This window comes from Atta cephalotes, assembly GCF_000143395.1.
Source record: "Atta cephalotes unplaced genomic scaffold scaffold00023, whole genome shotgun sequence".
In the NCBI taxonomy this organism is placed as follows: Eukaryota; Metazoa; Arthropoda; class Insecta; order Hymenoptera; family Formicidae; genus Atta; species Atta cephalotes.
This window is the reverse complement of record NW_012130087.1, coordinates 1,261,850-1,279,790: the sequence shown is the minus strand read 5'-3', so window position 1 is coordinate 1,279,790 and position 17,941 is coordinate 1,261,850. Positions and strand designations below refer to the sequence as shown.

At 39.0% G+C, this 17,941-nt stretch overlaps 1 protein-coding gene across 1 annotated transcript in view; it reads right to left on the bottom strand.

The window, feature by feature from the left end:
* LOC105619852 overlaps window positions 1-16,931 on the bottom strand; it is a 111,485-nt gene extending 94,554 nt beyond the window's left edge. The window contains exons 1-2 of the mRNA XM_012201369.1: window positions 16,730-16,931; window positions 12,320-12,349 (exon numbers count right to left, since the gene is read on the bottom strand). Of these exons, the coding sequence (XP_012056759.1) occupies window positions 12,320-12,349; window positions 16,730-16,931 (232 nt within the window). The remainder of the gene's footprint in view (window positions 1-12,319; window positions 12,350-16,729) is intronic.
* Between the last annotated feature and the right edge of the window lie 1,010 nt (window positions 16,932-17,941).

The window sequence follows — 17,941 nt, the reverse complement described above, 5'->3', positions numbered from 1 at the left end:
GAGAGAGAGAGAGAGAGAGAGAGAGAGAGAGAGAGAATAGTGAAGGAAGGGAAAGGGAAAAAAACCGAGATACGATCTCTAATTGTTTGCGATCGGCCGCAAAACTCGACCGTTAAAACAACTGCATTGTAAACTGCTCTCGACAGCTATAACATATATAATTGCAAAAGCACAAATATTTTCAAATAATGCATCAATTGTTAAAATTCTAGTCCAAACTTGTTGATACTAATTACTTAAAATCAGAATCTTTGTAAAGTTTGTAAATATTTTTGAGCAAAGAAATTTTATTTCAAGTTGGTCTAAATACTAGATACTAGTTAAAATTTTCAATCTGCCAGGAATTTTGACGCATACCAAGTGCGCCCACAAATACACGAGAGGCGAGAGAACTGAGTTACTAAGAGAACGACTTGGTAAGGCGATGACGTACTGGGACCATGTCGAGAATTGCGCAACTGATCGCTACGCGAGAACTTGAGATATATCGACATGTATATCGCGCGACTTTGTCGAAGATTGCAGCTGCCGCGAACACGCACAGCGTGGAGTCATACAATGCATATCGGTCGCCATGATCGGCCAAGCTTCGACCCTGTAATGATTCTCAGAATTTTCTCTAAAATTTTTTAAACGGGCGCTTTTTTATACAAGACTTAGATACCTATTTTCTTTGATATAACAAATATATTAAATATTTCCCTGCAAAGAAAAAAATCTAGTTGCACGATTCTCTGATATGTGCTGAGAAATGCCATTCAAATAATTTTAAAGAAATTATATCTGATATAAATCGAATAATAATCGCAAGACTGTAATATTCTATATCTATAACACATCATTGCAATGAGCAAAAAATGGCGATGTCAGAATCTCTCATTTCCGGACTCCAGAATTCCGTTCAAGAGATGCATATGTTCGAATCGATGCAATCAAATCGGGTGCGAAATATATATATCGTAATTGGATTTCACCGGAAATTACGGAGAGCGACCTACTTTGCGATATGCCACGGAAGGCACTGTGATTGCGGGCGAGGAAGAAAAAAGAAAGAAAGAAACGTGAGTATAGAAACTGCGTGGGCAATGTGTATCAGTCTTTATCGCGTCGCCCCATCGCTTTGGGTGGACAGACAACTTAGAGGTGTCGACCGCAGATCGTGATTGGCTCCCGGCTAAGGAAAAGTCTGGTGCTTAACGTGGAACTTTCTCCGTGTCGCGCTAGCGTTCGTGCGCCTATCCATTGCATTGCATTGCATTGCATTGCATTACATAGCATCGCGCAGAAACTCGGCCGAGTCCTTTCCGATCGTCCTCGCCGCGACCTCGTCCCGTAGGCGTGTATTACCACCTGCCACTCAATAATGATTGTATGTGGTTTTTATGTAACATTTTCTACATTTGTATTTTTGTCGTTTTCCGATCCGTAATATTACAGACATAAATTTATTCCCTCACGGAGAAAAATGGACAGTTTTACAAATCTAATAAAAATATTCTGACTATTTTGTCGAACAAACTTTACTTGTCCAAAAGTAATAAAATTTCAGAGGTATAAGGTAAAAAATACAATTATAGTAAATCCATTCAAATTGCTCTTGATCTTGCAGTAAAGTAAATCATATTATTCTCAAGACTTTTATATACTTGTATTTTTTGCGTGTACACAAAGAAAAAAATTTGTTCAATGAACTAAACACATTTAGTTGTTTGCAGATTTATTGCATTACATAGTTTGCACAACAAATTTTATTTAATTGAATTGCATCGTAATCTGCTTAGTATTGAACAGTTAAGCAAATTACGGTTAAATTCGATTAAATAAAATTTGAATTAATCAAATCTGCAAATAACTAAATTTGTTTAGTTAAACAAATTTTTTCTCAGTGCAGTAAATTTTGTTAGGCAAAAAATACTCGTTGACAAAGTAAATTCTATTTAGATGTAATTTATAGATTAAAAAATAGTAACAAATTGCAGTAGCATAAAATTTACTTTACAAAGTGTAAAAAATACTTTACAATATGGCTATACGATCACTCATTTAGAAAAATAAAAGTAAATTTTATATAAATAGGTACTATGTCCTTATACTTGATAATTTTATATAATTTACTAGAATTCTAGCGCATATTAATTTATATTTTTCTCCTTGCTTTTAAAATGGTTTATAAAAAAATTTAAAAAGATATTAAAAAATATAAAATCGTGCTAATTAGAAATTCATAACACCATCGAATATGATCAATAATTACAATATACAAGTACAATGGCCGATATGGTTTCGTTCTACGCTGTCAGTGTTATCACATTCAGATTGATCCGGGAGAAAAATTTAATTTAATGGTGGCGCGGCGCCTCGACGGTCGCGAAACGGTGGTTTCATATCTTTCTGACAATACTCGTTTCATATTCGTTGAACTATGTAATGCAAGGAACGGAGATTAATAATTTGCAGTTTCCCACCCCGACATTATCGGAGCACGAGGCAGGCGGATCGCGAACATCGTGTACCGGCATGAAGAAAGAGAGAAAGAGAGCGAGCGAACAAGCGCGTTGTGTTCAGCAGCCGCGGCTGCTGCAGGGTCGACCGGTCACGATGGCTCGGGTAATGATAGCCTGCCCTCGCCTCATAATCAGTCCCCTATCTTAATTTATGTTTGCCCCTGCCCATCCGTCCTGTACGATTCGTCTTCTCTTCGATGTAGGTACCTGCTGCTCTTGCCGGCGCTGACTCTTTACTCCCGCTAATTTACCGTAATTCGACTGCGAGACAAGCCACGTACTTTTGATTCCGTCGCTGATTTGTTACGAGCACGTCGAACCGACCTGCGTCTGACCCTGCCTAGCCGCTTGTTCCCGCTTCCGGTGATCATGTCGATGGGTATACTGCCGTGATTTATCTACGTTGCACTGTAGCTCTGTTAACGTATTTACTAACAGTCTCAATTGTCGAAAAATGTCGTTTATAACAATAACATTATTTGCATAGACCAAGTATTGCCATTTTGTTTTTCAGTGATGAAGGATGAATCCGGAAGTTGACACTTTAGATGATCGCCATGATATCCTGCTTTCTCTGAAGATAGAGAAAGACGCAATCATAGACTCTGTTAAACTGTCATCTCATCTCATCTTTCTGCTACAAACAGAATGCTTGATCCATGTCGTTTTAATTAATTTGATGAAATATTAACTTATAAAAATCTAATACTAATCAATTTAACACTACAGTATAGTACAGCTATAGCCAATTTATTACTAAAAAAGACAACAATTACAATTAATATCATTCAGTATTGGCTGATATTAGATTTCTGTAAAGGTTCTCGCGTTCTCGGCGACCGGGCGCAACAATACGAGAGCGCACGGAACGATTCACCGGCCGAGCACCTTCGCAGCCGCACGATCGAACGGTTGGATGATCAAAAACCAGTTCATAATCAGTTCAAGCGGAAAACCATGTGCAGCGGTGGCGACAGCGACGGCGAGAACGCCAGGTGCCGCGACTACGAGCTCACGTGGTGCACGCACGTGCGCTCCCACGTGTAAACAGACGCAACGACTTTGTCGTCGCTCCATTGGTAGTTACGGCGACCGATCTTGATCGGCGTCGATGCACTCGAACCGGCGAACCGTACCATATGTATGCACGATATGTATCCTTTGGTTGGGATATAATTGCAAGGTATCAGGCTCTCTCTTGACGGAGGTCTAGGTCTAGGAATCCATTGCCGCGCGGCATAAGCACTCGGGGCTGATATAGTCTAGTGCTCGCGAGGGTGCAACGTGTGGCCTCGTTACGTTAATGGCGTCATGCTCTGGCGCCCCACAGACTACTCTGCTGACCAGTCGACTCTGAACCGGCAATGCCGTCTACGAACGACTCGGAGAACCCGCTTGCCTCCGGGGAGACCGCCATGAAGATGTTGCGGCGTGTGCCAAATGCATACTTGCTCTCAATCAAACTGGTTAGAGAGGTTGCACGAGAATTATATGAAAAAGCAAAGAAAAAGTGACGGTGACGATGTGACGTACATACATTATTATGAACAATGAAAAATGTATGCTTCGATGAAACATGACAAATTTTCTCAAATGTCATATATACTAATAGTATACGATATAAATATTATAACATTAATCACAGATGTCGATTTCTAATTCTTCTATTAACGATTGATTAAGAATTGTGTCACTGACCGCGTTTCTTCTTTAAATCGCTAATGGAACGTCTGTCTTTAAGGACGCGAGAGTAAGCGTTGAGTAGTATGCGATTAGTAATCAGACTTCCAGACGAACCTGTTCGACTTCCGTCATTGGCGCTAATCAACTGGTAGTTCTTCAATTTATTAATAATAACAGGCTCTGATCAGAGAGATTCGCAGAAGAGAGAACTATGTACGTTCGTGTAAACGATGTACTTAATGTAGACATTCGCGTAATTATCGGGAGCGAATAATAGTCTTATTCTGGACACAGCGAAGACATCTTCGCTTTGACGCGCTATGTGAAGATCATTCGCTCGAGCTATTCAAAATCAAAGTATTCAGTAATCTTCTTTTTGAGGCTCGCGATATACGAGTATTATTTCTAATTTATTTCAAAATTTATTTATTAACCCTTCATTACTTGCGCATTAAGAACACCTCGACCAAATAAATTTGCTAAATATATGAATGTTGTTTAACATTTTATTATATTTATAATTGTTTAACATAAATATAGTAGAGAGCGCCTAGAATTGATCAAAGTTAGATGTTTCGAATAATATAATATTCTTGGATTTAATTCTCCTCATGAATTTAATTTATCTCAAATGTGAATCATCTGTGCGCCGAAACGGATATTTAAACACAATCAATCTGAAATGCTAATAATCGCGAGCCGAAACGTTCGCGTGTATATATATCCTTCCCCCTTATTTCGAATAAGAAATTTTTATTGCGAAAAATATTATCTCAGCCAAGATTCGAATCTGGGACCTCTCGACTTTCCGAGGTGAGTCTTAACCAGCTCAACGTTAATTGTTTAACAATTAAACAAAATTTGTATTTAACTTTATCTGAAGAATGTATTGAATATTATCTATTTATATTTAATAATAAATCACAATAATAAAAATAAATCAAAGAAAATAATAAAACTTGAGAAAATAATAAAACATAATACTGGGAGTGTTAAAAACATGCGAGTAATTATTAAAAAAAAAATCCCGCAAATAATGTAAGGTTAAACGCGCATGAAGTCCAGAAAGTTAAGGGTCTTACAATGTCGAATAAGGAAAATGTTGAACTTGGGCAAGTTATTTCTAGAGTCCGCAGAAACCATTAGCATTCACGAGCATCCCGATAATTATTAATCTCTCGTCCGTGAGCGAATGTATCTCCAGGAACACGGGACGCCGATCTCGCCTCGTAGAGTCCTCGTTTTATCTTCTTGCGCCCGATAATGATCGAAGTGCTAGGCAGACGTGCGAGAGAAATTCTCCATCGAGACTTTTTGCTCGCTCGTTAAAAATGGCACGCAATAAAAGACCTATGAACACGACTACCGACTACCTTACGCATGATCAAACCTCCACCCACTATAGTTCGTCAACATTTACGCACGTATGCATATACCGCCCATGTCCTCTCTTGAGCATTCATTTTTCTTTTCTCTTTTTGTGCAGAAAACAGATATAATTATATAATTTTTTCATTTTTACACGTCACTATGTCTTGAGAGGTTTTACACACTCAATAGTTCATCAATATTCTTATAAAGCTAATACAATTTATATGAAAACATCTCATTATAATTTGTACAGATTAATTAATTAGTTTCTTCTTTTATATAAAATCTAAAGTTGACTAAAAAAACTGAGAGTAACTCATTCATTTAGAAAATTTGGCTCCAATATATTCCGAAAAAAAAAAAAACCCTAAAACGGCAACAATAATGGGATTTGATGCATAAGTAAAAGCGGCATGAAACCGTTAAAATACGACACGCATTTTCAATAGCGAACGTGCATTCAGGTTTGTTCACCAGCCGGTTGATCTCGCAACTGCACTTCCTCCGACTGTTTGCGCAAGTATCTACGTACTACTCGGTACTCGAGCATTACGAGCCGGCGTTTGCATTGGCGGGGAAGCAGGTACCGGTCGTGGCTACGTGTGCACGCGTTCATAGGCACACACAGATACGTGACCACAAAGCTATATAACATAGGTTAAACGAAGGCTACTCACTCGGAAGAACCCGGGAAGGGGTTCGAATTAAGTGAGGTCTTACACCTCAAGAAATGAATATCCCGCCGGTAAGCAATCCCACAGATGATGCGGAACCACGGCGGAAATAATTATCACTATGGAAAGCATGCACAAATAAAACCACCGTGTGAAAAGCACCCATTGCTCGCAACTAACTTTTTGCAATTCTCTTTTTCTTCTCGAAATAGATTGCGGATTTATATTGGTACTATGATGGAAAACTATTAGTATCCAACAAAGTGCATCTTGGCAACGTGCACGAAACCTAAAAAATACAATTACTCTTACATGTAATTTCTTTTTCCTTGAAAATTTATGATAGCTGACGTATCTATTTCTACCATCTGGGGCCACTCCTTCGCACGTATGTCGCGCAAATAGACGCGTCGCGAAAGGTTACAATCATCAAAACGCAACGAGAATTCGGTCTCGATGACCGGCATGCACTTACGATGATACCGTTACACAGAGCAGCCACACCCTTGTCTGTGTACAAGGATACGTGCATCGTCGATACGCGGCGGACTATACATATATACGATATATACACCTGGAGTTGTACTGATTCTATCTCCAACGTCCCAACATAGTACGGTCGCAGAGGAGAGGAGGAAGTCGCGAAACGGAATCTCAGGTGAAACCACCTCCGCATAATCTCACAGATCCATTTAGATTCGAGATCTTAACTTTCCGCGCGAAGAAATTAACCATCGATGATTTGTTGCAATCGAGATACTTTATACGATTAACAGATATTAAGGAAACTTTTACTTGCTCGTAAAAATAACGCGTAAAATATTACATCAAACGACACGAGCACAGATATATACATATAAATATAAATGTTGATATTCCATAATCGACGTTAATAGTATCTACAAATTCCAATTGAGCAACGTTCGTCCTGTCGACACACACATAAACACACACACACACACACACATTCTTCGATACTTGCACATTCTCGATATTGAAATATCGAGACGTGTGGATAGCTTGGTCGGGAATTATGTGATCGCCAACTAAAAGTTCGCGCGATCGGCAGAAAAGCCTTTCTCGATTTCTTCGTTAGGACGGATGTATGGTTTGTGTATGCATTGCGTATTATATGTAACTCGCCTCGCCTCTTCTCTCCCTGCTCGCTTTCCCCGCGATCGTCATTAAACCAACTGCTTGAGACAACTGGCGCTGATTATTTAGCAATACAAATCATTCCCCGAGTGCGTACCACCCCCCCCCTCCTCTCCCCCTCTCTCCTTCTTTCTCTCTCTCTCATTCTTCGTCTTTCTCATTTTGTTAAACGAGTTCTCGCGTGCGCGGGCGTGGTACTGCACGTACTACTTATGCGAAAGGCGAATAAAACACACATACACATACAAGAGCGCACACGGTTCTCTCGAGCGGCATGTGCATCAGATACCAGACGGTAGAAACAGTTTTGTTGATTAGCAGGCTCGTTCGAACCAGCCGTATTACTTTGTCGCATCGCCAAGGAATGTTCTCACCGGCAAGCTATAAGTATCCCACGTCGTAAAATGTTGATGTATCGTGCGAAAATACGATTTTAAAAGATTTTAAAAGATAACTAATAGAATGTACAAATGAATTCTGAGCAAATTTTAAATTTTGCATTAATTTCTTTACTCATTGACGCGTACAATCCGCAAAAGTTTGTACTCTTTAAAATCTTTGGAGTGGAATCCAATTCTAAAGAGTGAAATCTCACTTTTAATTATAAAAAATTGATTTAAAAATTGATGAAATTAAGCCTCTTTTTCAAAACTAACTCTTTAGAATTAGATTCCACTCCAAAGATTTTAAAGAGTAATGACTCGATTCAATTGAGAATTCTTTAAAGATATTTCTATTCCACTTTGAATCCTTTCAATGAAAAGAACAAACGAGAATCATAAAAATGATAACGCGCGACATATAAATCCGTATCCGCTCGTATTTCTCGGCTTGCTCATCTTGTGATAAAATATTTCCGAGGGAGCTATCGATTACACCGTTCCGGAATCCCTCGTGGCTGCCGTACGCAATTAATAAATATCGCCTGGTACAATTTACGCGTTACATCGTTAATCACGCGCGCGCGTTCGCGCTCGGATATCGCCGATACTGCCTGTTTTCCGGACGAGGCAGGTGGAGAATCGATAACAGAGATGCATTAGAATATTATGACCTTTCAAAGTGCATTCGGTGATTCACCGCGGGAGCCGCGATAGCGCGTTATCGCCGCGACTACTCGCGGCGCGGGTCGATGTTATCGCACCGCTATACTCTCGGCTAATCGAGACAAGCGAGAAGGGGAGAAAAGGAAGAAGCAGGGTGCTGACCTCGCTTCCTGAATCGTTCAGGGCGGTGGCATCTCTCCGAGGAGGCTCGGCGAACGCGGAAAGCGCTGTGCAGGTACTTCGCGATTGCGCCAGTATTCGTGCAATCAAATCAACTAGATAATCTTTGATTTCTGCCGACAAACGTCAGCTCGTTAAGCTATTCTTCATCGTCATGTATTATTCGAATTCAAAAACGACTACGATACGTGCCAGACACGATCTATATTTTCACATTTAAATTTCACATATTATCTATGTATGTAATTAATTAATTCTAGTTTACGTTTTTATTAGATCTGTTCTAAATTCAAGTGGCAATATAGAAAGCCTATTTTATAATTCTATTTCGACTCCAACATGATAAAACATTATTCATTTTTAATAAGTTTCGAAATAAAATTGTAACAAACAATCTTAATTGGGTCTCACTAATCTTCAGATCAAAGATAAAAACTGTACTCAATTCTATTTTCTGCAAAGTGAGAAAAAAATTATACATTATACATTATAACGAAACGATGAAATTTGTACGGATCTAGATTTCAATGCAGCACCATTTTATATCGAGACCTGGGAAGTCACGTATTTAAATTATAATCCAGAGCGAAGGAGTATTAATCTTAATAATGATCAAATCTCGCAATACATAATTTTCGCGCTGTTACATTTTTCGCGTCACGTAATTCGTACATTCCTCTTTCTTTTTCTCATTTTCTTTTATAAAACACCTTAAGCATGAACGAGAAAATTGCGCGAATAGGTCAAAGTAACCGCTGCGTTGGATCGTGATTTGAAGTAATCTCGGTACGGATCGGCTGATATCGCAACCGGATGCTATCGTGTCGCCGACTCTCCGCGCGTTCAGCAAAAATCCGCGCGCCTCAATGTCATTATCCCAAACGAGATAACGCCGCATCACCCCCCGACTGGTGAGTCTCCACCGGCATACAGGGGCGAATGCTTCCATCGGTAGGCGAGGTATGCGGTCTTACGCTGCGCACTCGCGAAGAGCCGCATTATCGTAGGATTACGTAAGCGGTATACGATCGTGCTTGTATTACGCTATAATTAGGATCGGCTGGCCGACCATCGTAACGAGTATAGATACACACAGATATACACGGGCACGCGTACATACGAGTATGAGTGCGACGTTACTTACGGTGAATAATCCGCGCCGTATTAATAACCGACGATAAACGTTAACGTGCATCGCAGTCCGAGTTTCTCCCAGGACTCGAGAAGAGGAACTTAAACTGTCGCGGCGCGGATGCCGCTGCCGAGGATGGATCTCGATAGCGCGGGATTAGAGAACGCTTTTTGAAGGGAGAGATCACATAGAGCACGCTTTCCGTTTGCGTTATCAAAACACGGCTTGGTCTCCCACGACGAGCCGGCCGCACGATCGAAATATTTGAAATTCTGCGCGAAGTTCATAGCTTTTATATCGTTGCCGTGAACTGTTGGATTCTAAAACGATTCGGGTATTAAAGCGAGCAGCCGCGATTGCTTGCTGCAGGTTGCGGCATTTTTTTTTCTAAATGTCCGCGTAATCGTCCGACATTAAGAAAAGCAAACTGGTTTTGCGTGTTTCCATCGAACGAACGTTTGACCGGCGCACGACTTACTTATCTTTAGCCTCGATCTTGCAAGCAAGCTGAAAAATCGCGGAAAGGTATATACTATGTAAGCGCATGTGGGAGATACATTGCATTGTACGTTGATGCTCGAATATAGTTCTGCAGATATGAAGTCTCGTTGATCAATGTCTTACGAATAATGATAATTTTTCTGAAAAAGACATTTTTCATGGACACAAATTGTTGCTGATTATTATACTGAAAAAAATTTCTTATTGAAAATTGACGAATCAGAATTTTCTGGTCAAATTTAGAATTCTAATTGAAATAATCGGAATTCCAGATGATACAATATTTCTGGTAAAATCTATTGGAATTCTTATTTATCAGAATAATTATATCAGAATTCTAATTATCTCAACTAGAATTTTAGTAGATCATTCTAATTCGTCCATTTTCCGATCAGAATTACTTATTTTTCCAAGTGTAAATATGCATTAATTAAATGATTTAAAATACATCGATAAATATTAAAACTTGTTAAATAATTAAAAATTTTAATTAATTTAAAATTTAATTAGTTTAAGATCTTTTACTTTGTAAAAAATATTTTTAATTCTTTTTGCGCGAACATGATTAAAAAGTAAGTGTAAAAACGGCGATTATTGCTATGTCTCGTAATTCCTGATTAAGCGCTGCTAAATGAATACGCTTACTAAATTAGTGATTACGAGTAGACGCGGCGGCGCAGACGAAAATCAAGATCTCGCCGTGCTCATTCCCGACGTGCGTTTGATTAATACCCAGATGTAATTACGCACTGCTTCGGGGGAAGGACGGATGCGAGAGAAGAGGGCAACCTTCTTCACGTTGTGCGTACCTCTCGTCGGACTATGTGGGAGAAAGGTGAGAACAGAGATGAAACACTTTGTAGGAAGCAAGAGAAGAACCAGAATGGAACCAGAGAAAAGAAATGAGAAGAAAAGACGAAAAGACGAGAGAAAGGGAGACAGCAGAGAAGCTCCGTCGAGCTGCCGACGAAACGAAATCCTGACAGATTTCATCGTGGGCTGACGTAAACAATTTGCGAATGTAAATACCTGTTGAATATTGAGCGTGCTGGCAGGGCCCACGGGGCCCCACGCCGGGGCCCCCAACACCTTGCGATCGTTTACCCTTTAAACTCGTGATTACCATCCAGCATCGTCTCCCACCTACCGCGGCGAGGCGTGTAAGTCATCGGCATAAATTATACGTGAACATCGCGCGGCGATGCTGGGGATCCTTCTCGCCACTTCGTCGAGAAGGAGGTATCCTTCGGCTCTAACCGTCTGGATTCGCGCGTGTAAAGAGTCACAAAGTAGAAAACGATCGAGACATCCTTGACATGCGCGGGATCGCTCTTAAAAAAAAAAAATCAATGAATCGATGCTAATATTTCACACGTTCAAGAATTAAAAGCTTCTTTCATTATCAACGCGACACGAGTCTTAGCTGATAGTTAAGTGAATTAAAGGCTGATACGAATTTAATTCAATAAATGAAAAGGCTGATTAAATTACAAAATTGCAATCTCCTGCGGTGTTATCGCCTATGCAATTAACATTTATACGTTAATATCGAAGATGTGCACTTTAGATCGTTTATCGCTTTATGGATTTAGGGCAATAAAACTCGGTGGCTCGTGTAGCATCTCGCCCGATTAATAAGTTCGTAGGGGCGCGACGCTTATCAACTTATCAACGATTAAATCACTCAGATGATTCCACATCGTGGCTTCGGAACATGGAGGCAGCGGGTAAGAACGTGTGTCGAGATAATTGGTGATCTCTCGATCGATCTCGATGCTGATAAGCGGCAACCGACATTTCAGATAACTTTCTCGCTTCTACTGCATTTAATTATCATCATCGATTATAACGGGAACGCAGTGCGTATCGCTAACGGTTCGTGATAAACGCTTATCCGAACGCTACGCAATGCTCGTTCGTGTATTTTCCGCGCGCGTGACTTTTCTGCGATCATTCCCGCGTGCGTACGGCCTAATCCCAGTACTGTGTCAAGGGAAACGTCTCCGCACGTCATAAAACTGGATCACCCGTCGTGTAAGATTGTAACTGTATGAGAAACAAAAGCTCACTCACCATCCTGGTTCATTCCGTGGCCACCATCATCTATTTGAAACAGAAAAAGAAAATTAAGATGTAAATCGAAATCTCGAGAGATGTAATCGAGATTAGTATTAAATCATGTGTATATTTAAAGAAACAATGCAAAAAACGGCATTTATTTGTTTGCGCTTGTGTTGTTTGATCGCGTGTTAATTGAAACGTTACAACTTGTAATCATGTGTCGTTCTCTGAATTGTAATTAGTGTTCTCAACGAAGCGGTACTTCTAGAGAGCAAAAGTAATAAAGTATATTCTAATACAAAGTAAGGAGACACTAATAACATTCCTGAACTCTATTTGAAAATATAATGTACTATGCATACCGTCAATAAATATATATATATATATATATATATGAATAACATTGCGTAATGTTGCAAGAATTTTTTTCATTTCCGACACATCTAAGAATATAAATTTATCAAAAACGGAAGCCTTGCAGTACATCCAGCAACTTCTCCGATAGGATATCACGAGAAAGCAGACGAATGCACCTCGCGAAGATTCAACATCACACGTTGCTGCGGATCATGACGATTCGCAACGCGCCAGCGATAGCAACCTGTACGGCAACCTATTTGTACTACGGACTTGGTATCGCGCGATCGCGCAGTGTTCCTTTATTTAACCCCATAAATAACCACTGCTATCTCACCCCGAATGTTCTTCTATAGGCAACGGACAACAACGTATACGTGTGCATACAGTAAAACGCATTTCGCACACGGTGCGAAATATATTAGATGCTGCCAGTCATTCTGGTGTTGCGCGAGTCTGCCGCGATGGGAATCCCCATAAGCGATTCGTGCGTCCATCCAGCGGAAAGAATAACTTTTGCGAGGAAATTAAAGCATGGTATGTGTTACTCGTTCGATAATGGCTCGCACGTTTAATCCCCCTTCAAGATACATGACTTCAAACAGTTTAAACTACATTGGAAAAAAATTATTAAACTAAATCTTAGTATATATTTCTTTGAATAGTATTGAGCAAACATTTACTTATAGTAAATAAGTATTTACCCAATAAAAAAATGATAATTAATTAATGATTCTTGTTTCGAATAATATAAATATGTTTACATTTAAATATTTACTTGGCATTATTTAAATAAATATTTATTAAAATTTAGTATTTTTTTTAGTATATAATATTTTTTTCTAATACATCAGTTTTCTAATACATCAGTTTGCTATTATGCATTTGTTTATATTTTATCTACGATACGAGATGCACAATATGAATAATTGATGCGATGGAAAGAGCTGCATATGCAAATAATTACAAATATATTCCGTGAGAAACGTAGGCAGTAATTAACAGCCATATTATTTCTTGTAACATTGCATTCTTGAATATCACCGTATCGTATTTTAATATTCGTATATTAATATATACGAATATTGCTAAATAAATCGCTTGGCGCACCAAGTAGTCAAACATACCGAGCGACCCGCACGTCTTACGCAATGTGTCCAGATTGACGTCTAATATATCGGAGAAAGGCAGTAAGTTTTGGTAGATTTTTTTTTACGAGGTAATTCAGAGAAAATGAAATGTTCGCTAAATTCAGACGGTTGGAACCTTTCACGCCCAGTTTTACTTTTATAATCACTTTCTTTTCGTGGCAGTTCTGAAAAAAACCATCTCATTACGCTCTCCGCGGTATCGTTATACAGCCGACGGTAAATCTGAGACTTTTCGATTATCGAATAACGGACAATCCGGGTATAAATGAAGCAGCGATTAGTCACGACTGCGAAATCGAAACAAAACGGACCGGATGGACCGATCTCTCGCGATGAAAGGTGTACGAAATAATTATTACGTCGTAAGGTCAATAAACCATATAATTCACTATGGTTCGCATTGCGTGTTCTATACATGACACGCACGCAGGTGGCTATTAATTACAAATTAATTCCATTGCGTGGTTACGCACCATTAGAGATAATCGAAATCCGTTATGCATTGCTTAGCGATTGCTTTAGCGACGCATAATTTCAAAGGTGCAATTAAAAGTAAATTTGTTCTGCAAGCAACGAGAATCAGAAGTAGAGACTACAAACATGAGAGTTATGTGCAGAAACTTAATATTGTTCGCTATAGTTCATTAATATGAAATAATGATGTACGTATGAGAGTTGGATACGCGTGTGGCCCTAAAATTGATCCGCGGATCTCTCTTTATCAAATACGTTAATATCATTAGATTTAACGATCCCTGTTGACTCTCTCTTTCTCTTCTTCCCTTTCTTTCTTTCCTGGTCTCGTGGCTCATGCCGCGTCACTGGCTGCCACGGCGGCTGCCTTTCATCTTCCTTAACCAGCGCCACTCTCTACCATCATGCACACATTCATTTATGAAGACGAGAAGAACGAAGGAAGACAACGAGCTTCTACATCAACGCAACCAACCGTTGGCTGGAAGACACTACCGCTTCGAAGATGATCCTGCACGTGCACGCATGGATACATTAGGATCATAAGCTTGTATGTATTCAAAAATATATCTATGTGACGATCGCCCACCAAAGAAGAAACTATCGTTTCTAAAATAATCCTGCCGTGTCTGTGTCAGGCGCGTATGTACCTGTGTATCTGGAAAGATCTCTGCGCGATGCACCGAACAAGTTCAGCTAACTCGATTGTTCCGTACGAAACAAGGAGCTCTTTCACGTGAGAGTCTCGTTCCGGCGGTCTTTGATGGAGAAATCATCGTTTGCAATGTCTTCCAGTACGTAACATCACTCCATCGGATGTATGGATTTAATCCGTCGGCGGTACAGGATTTAATAAGCTTGCGGTTTATAGCGAAATAATGATGACAAACAGTAGGAAGCCAACGGGAGCGGGAATAGATTTTTGAATATTTAATGCTTTCATGTGCAATTCGCAACTTCGAGAATATTAATGATTTAGAAATTAATAGATTTAATAGAAACAATTAGAAATTAAAAGATTTAATAGAAATAATTCTAACATCAAGTACGATAGAGAAACGTGTCAAAGTTAGATGTTTCGAATAATATATTCTTTATTAAATCAATTTATTTCATATATGATTGCGCGCCGGATTTATAACTTTCGGATTATCAATACAATTAGGAAACGCTAATAATCTCCCCTAAATTAAATTTAAAAACCTATAAAGAATTTATTGCGAAAAATATTATCTCAGCCAGAATTCGAGTATTTTTTATTAAAATACAGATTTTAGTGCTTAATAATATTAAATGCAAATTTTTGCAAATATATTATTTCAGTTTTATAAACTGCTAAGATAATATTTTCCACAATAAATTATTTACAGATGTTTAAGATGCTTATTAGCATCACATGAATGAACGATCAAATTTGTGAATCTAGATTAAGATATTAATTTAGTTTGTGCGATTCAAGTCCGACTAACTATATTGGCGCGCAGTTTATATATCCATTTTGACTGAAAATAGGATATTATTTCTTTTAATTGATTTGTTCTCATCGACCTAATTTCGATATGTATAATTAATGCTCATGTATAGAATTCGCGAGTAATTTACTCGCTTAGGATTTCTCCTAAGAGATGTCAAAATAAATACGCCTATTTCAAACGATAAATATAATTACGAAATAATTAATATGATCTAGATGAAATTATCATCACAATTTAAAATGTCCAGCAAACTTCGTGTTTTAGAAATCCATTTGATTGATCAGATCTCTCATCGTAAGGCACATGCGCGTGATGTCGAGAATTTTGCGCGATTGCGAGAGAGCCGGAAAGCGCATTCGACGGATTCCGGAATTCCAACTTGACTCAGCGAACGTGATGCATCGTCATCGCGTGCGCATAAGTCGCCAGTAATAGAAGCGTCGCCGCTCGCGGACGAAGATTTATCGCCGGTATTTCGCGAGGCACGTGCCTGCACTTTTTTACGACTGTACGACATTCCTATCAGCTGTGCACTGTGTACGACATTCCTATCAGCTGTGCTCGCATTTAAGCCACACCATTCGCTCGCTGAACGTCGATTGACGCGTTGTCTTGTTCTTGATGTCAGGGTAATCATTGAGCGCGATATCGAAAGGCAGACTAATTATTGGTTAGTATATCGCGTATATCGAGCTAGTCAAGAATTTATCTGATACTGGTTGATAATACGAAAAGAATAACGGTTGCAGTAACATTTTACGTTAATCATTACGTTGGATAATAAAAAGTTATAACTATTAATAAATGTTAATTATCACAAGAACTGATCATATTACTTTATTATGTATTGTGAAAAGGATACTTTTTTAAGATCAAAAAGAATTGTCTATTATTACCAACTTCTTGTGATAATCATCTTAGCATTTTACATAATAAACAAAATGGATTCGTAAGAAGAAACATACGTTTTTTCTTGGAGTCCTCATGCATACCTCCGGGTGTCGCAGCGCCGTGATTATGATGATGAAGGGCTAGAGGGTCCTGGGGATGCGGGTGAATGGCGGCTAAGGCACTTCCGGCTGGGTCACCCGGATTGACCCCGACTCCGACCCCCAGGTGTAGAGCACCATGCTGCGTCGCGTGTGCCGGAAGCTCCATGCTGATCATAGCACGCCACCCTTCTTCCAACCCTCTCCTCCCGCCACCCTCCTCTATCTCGGACAACACCTCGCCGAGTTGGACGAGGCGTCCGTTCAACTCCTCGTCGCCTTCTGAAAAGAAATAAAAATTCGATAACCTGAAAAAAATATTTAATTTTCTCTATAAAATAAACTCAGTTAAAATGGCCGTAGGATTTCAAAATTACTACAAAAATGCTCTATTTTAGCAATTATTAGAGAAATTACAGTCTATGGTCATCTATCCCCTAAAGCCATAATAGTCAAATTTATTATCCTAAGGAAAAATTTAAAACTCTTGAGTAATTCGTCGTGATCATCATTGCGCAAATGAAGTTAGAAATGTGCAATTTTCGAAATTGTGCATCGCAACTGCGATTTTCCTTAAAAATCAAAAGTAAATGCATATATTTGTTCAACTACCTATTTCTGTTGCATTAAAAATCTTTGGTAAGTTCAGAGCAGCGACAGCTGAATAATAAAAAATATTAATTGATAGAACGCAGCAAATACAAAAACGTTTGTTTTTCTTTTAGTGTAATAGCATTGAAAAATCCGTAATAAAATTCGGAATACATACGTTTTCAAAGAAAAAAATCCTTTATGAAAATTATATCGATTTCTTATTATACGTTAGTCGAACTGTTTGCAGCAAGACGTAAAAGAATTAAAGAACAAGTATAGAATATTAATTGTAAATTAATTGTAAGTTAATTGTAATTGATTTTAAATTATATGCGATTTCGCGATTAAAAGGTCAACAGATTCAAGAATAAAAAAATCCCGACGCTTGCGATATATCGCAAAATCGTACTGTAAATGGAATCTGTGCCTTCAAGTTTCCGCTGAGCAACGAGTACGGATTTTTCGGTCAGTGACTCGTGGTCGAATCAATGGTGCAAGAATACCGTAGACAAAGTCTCAAGCTGATCTAGGCGTAGACTTCTACCGCGGATCGGCGAGAGAGCCCCACGCGGCAGGCGGGATCACAAAAATAAG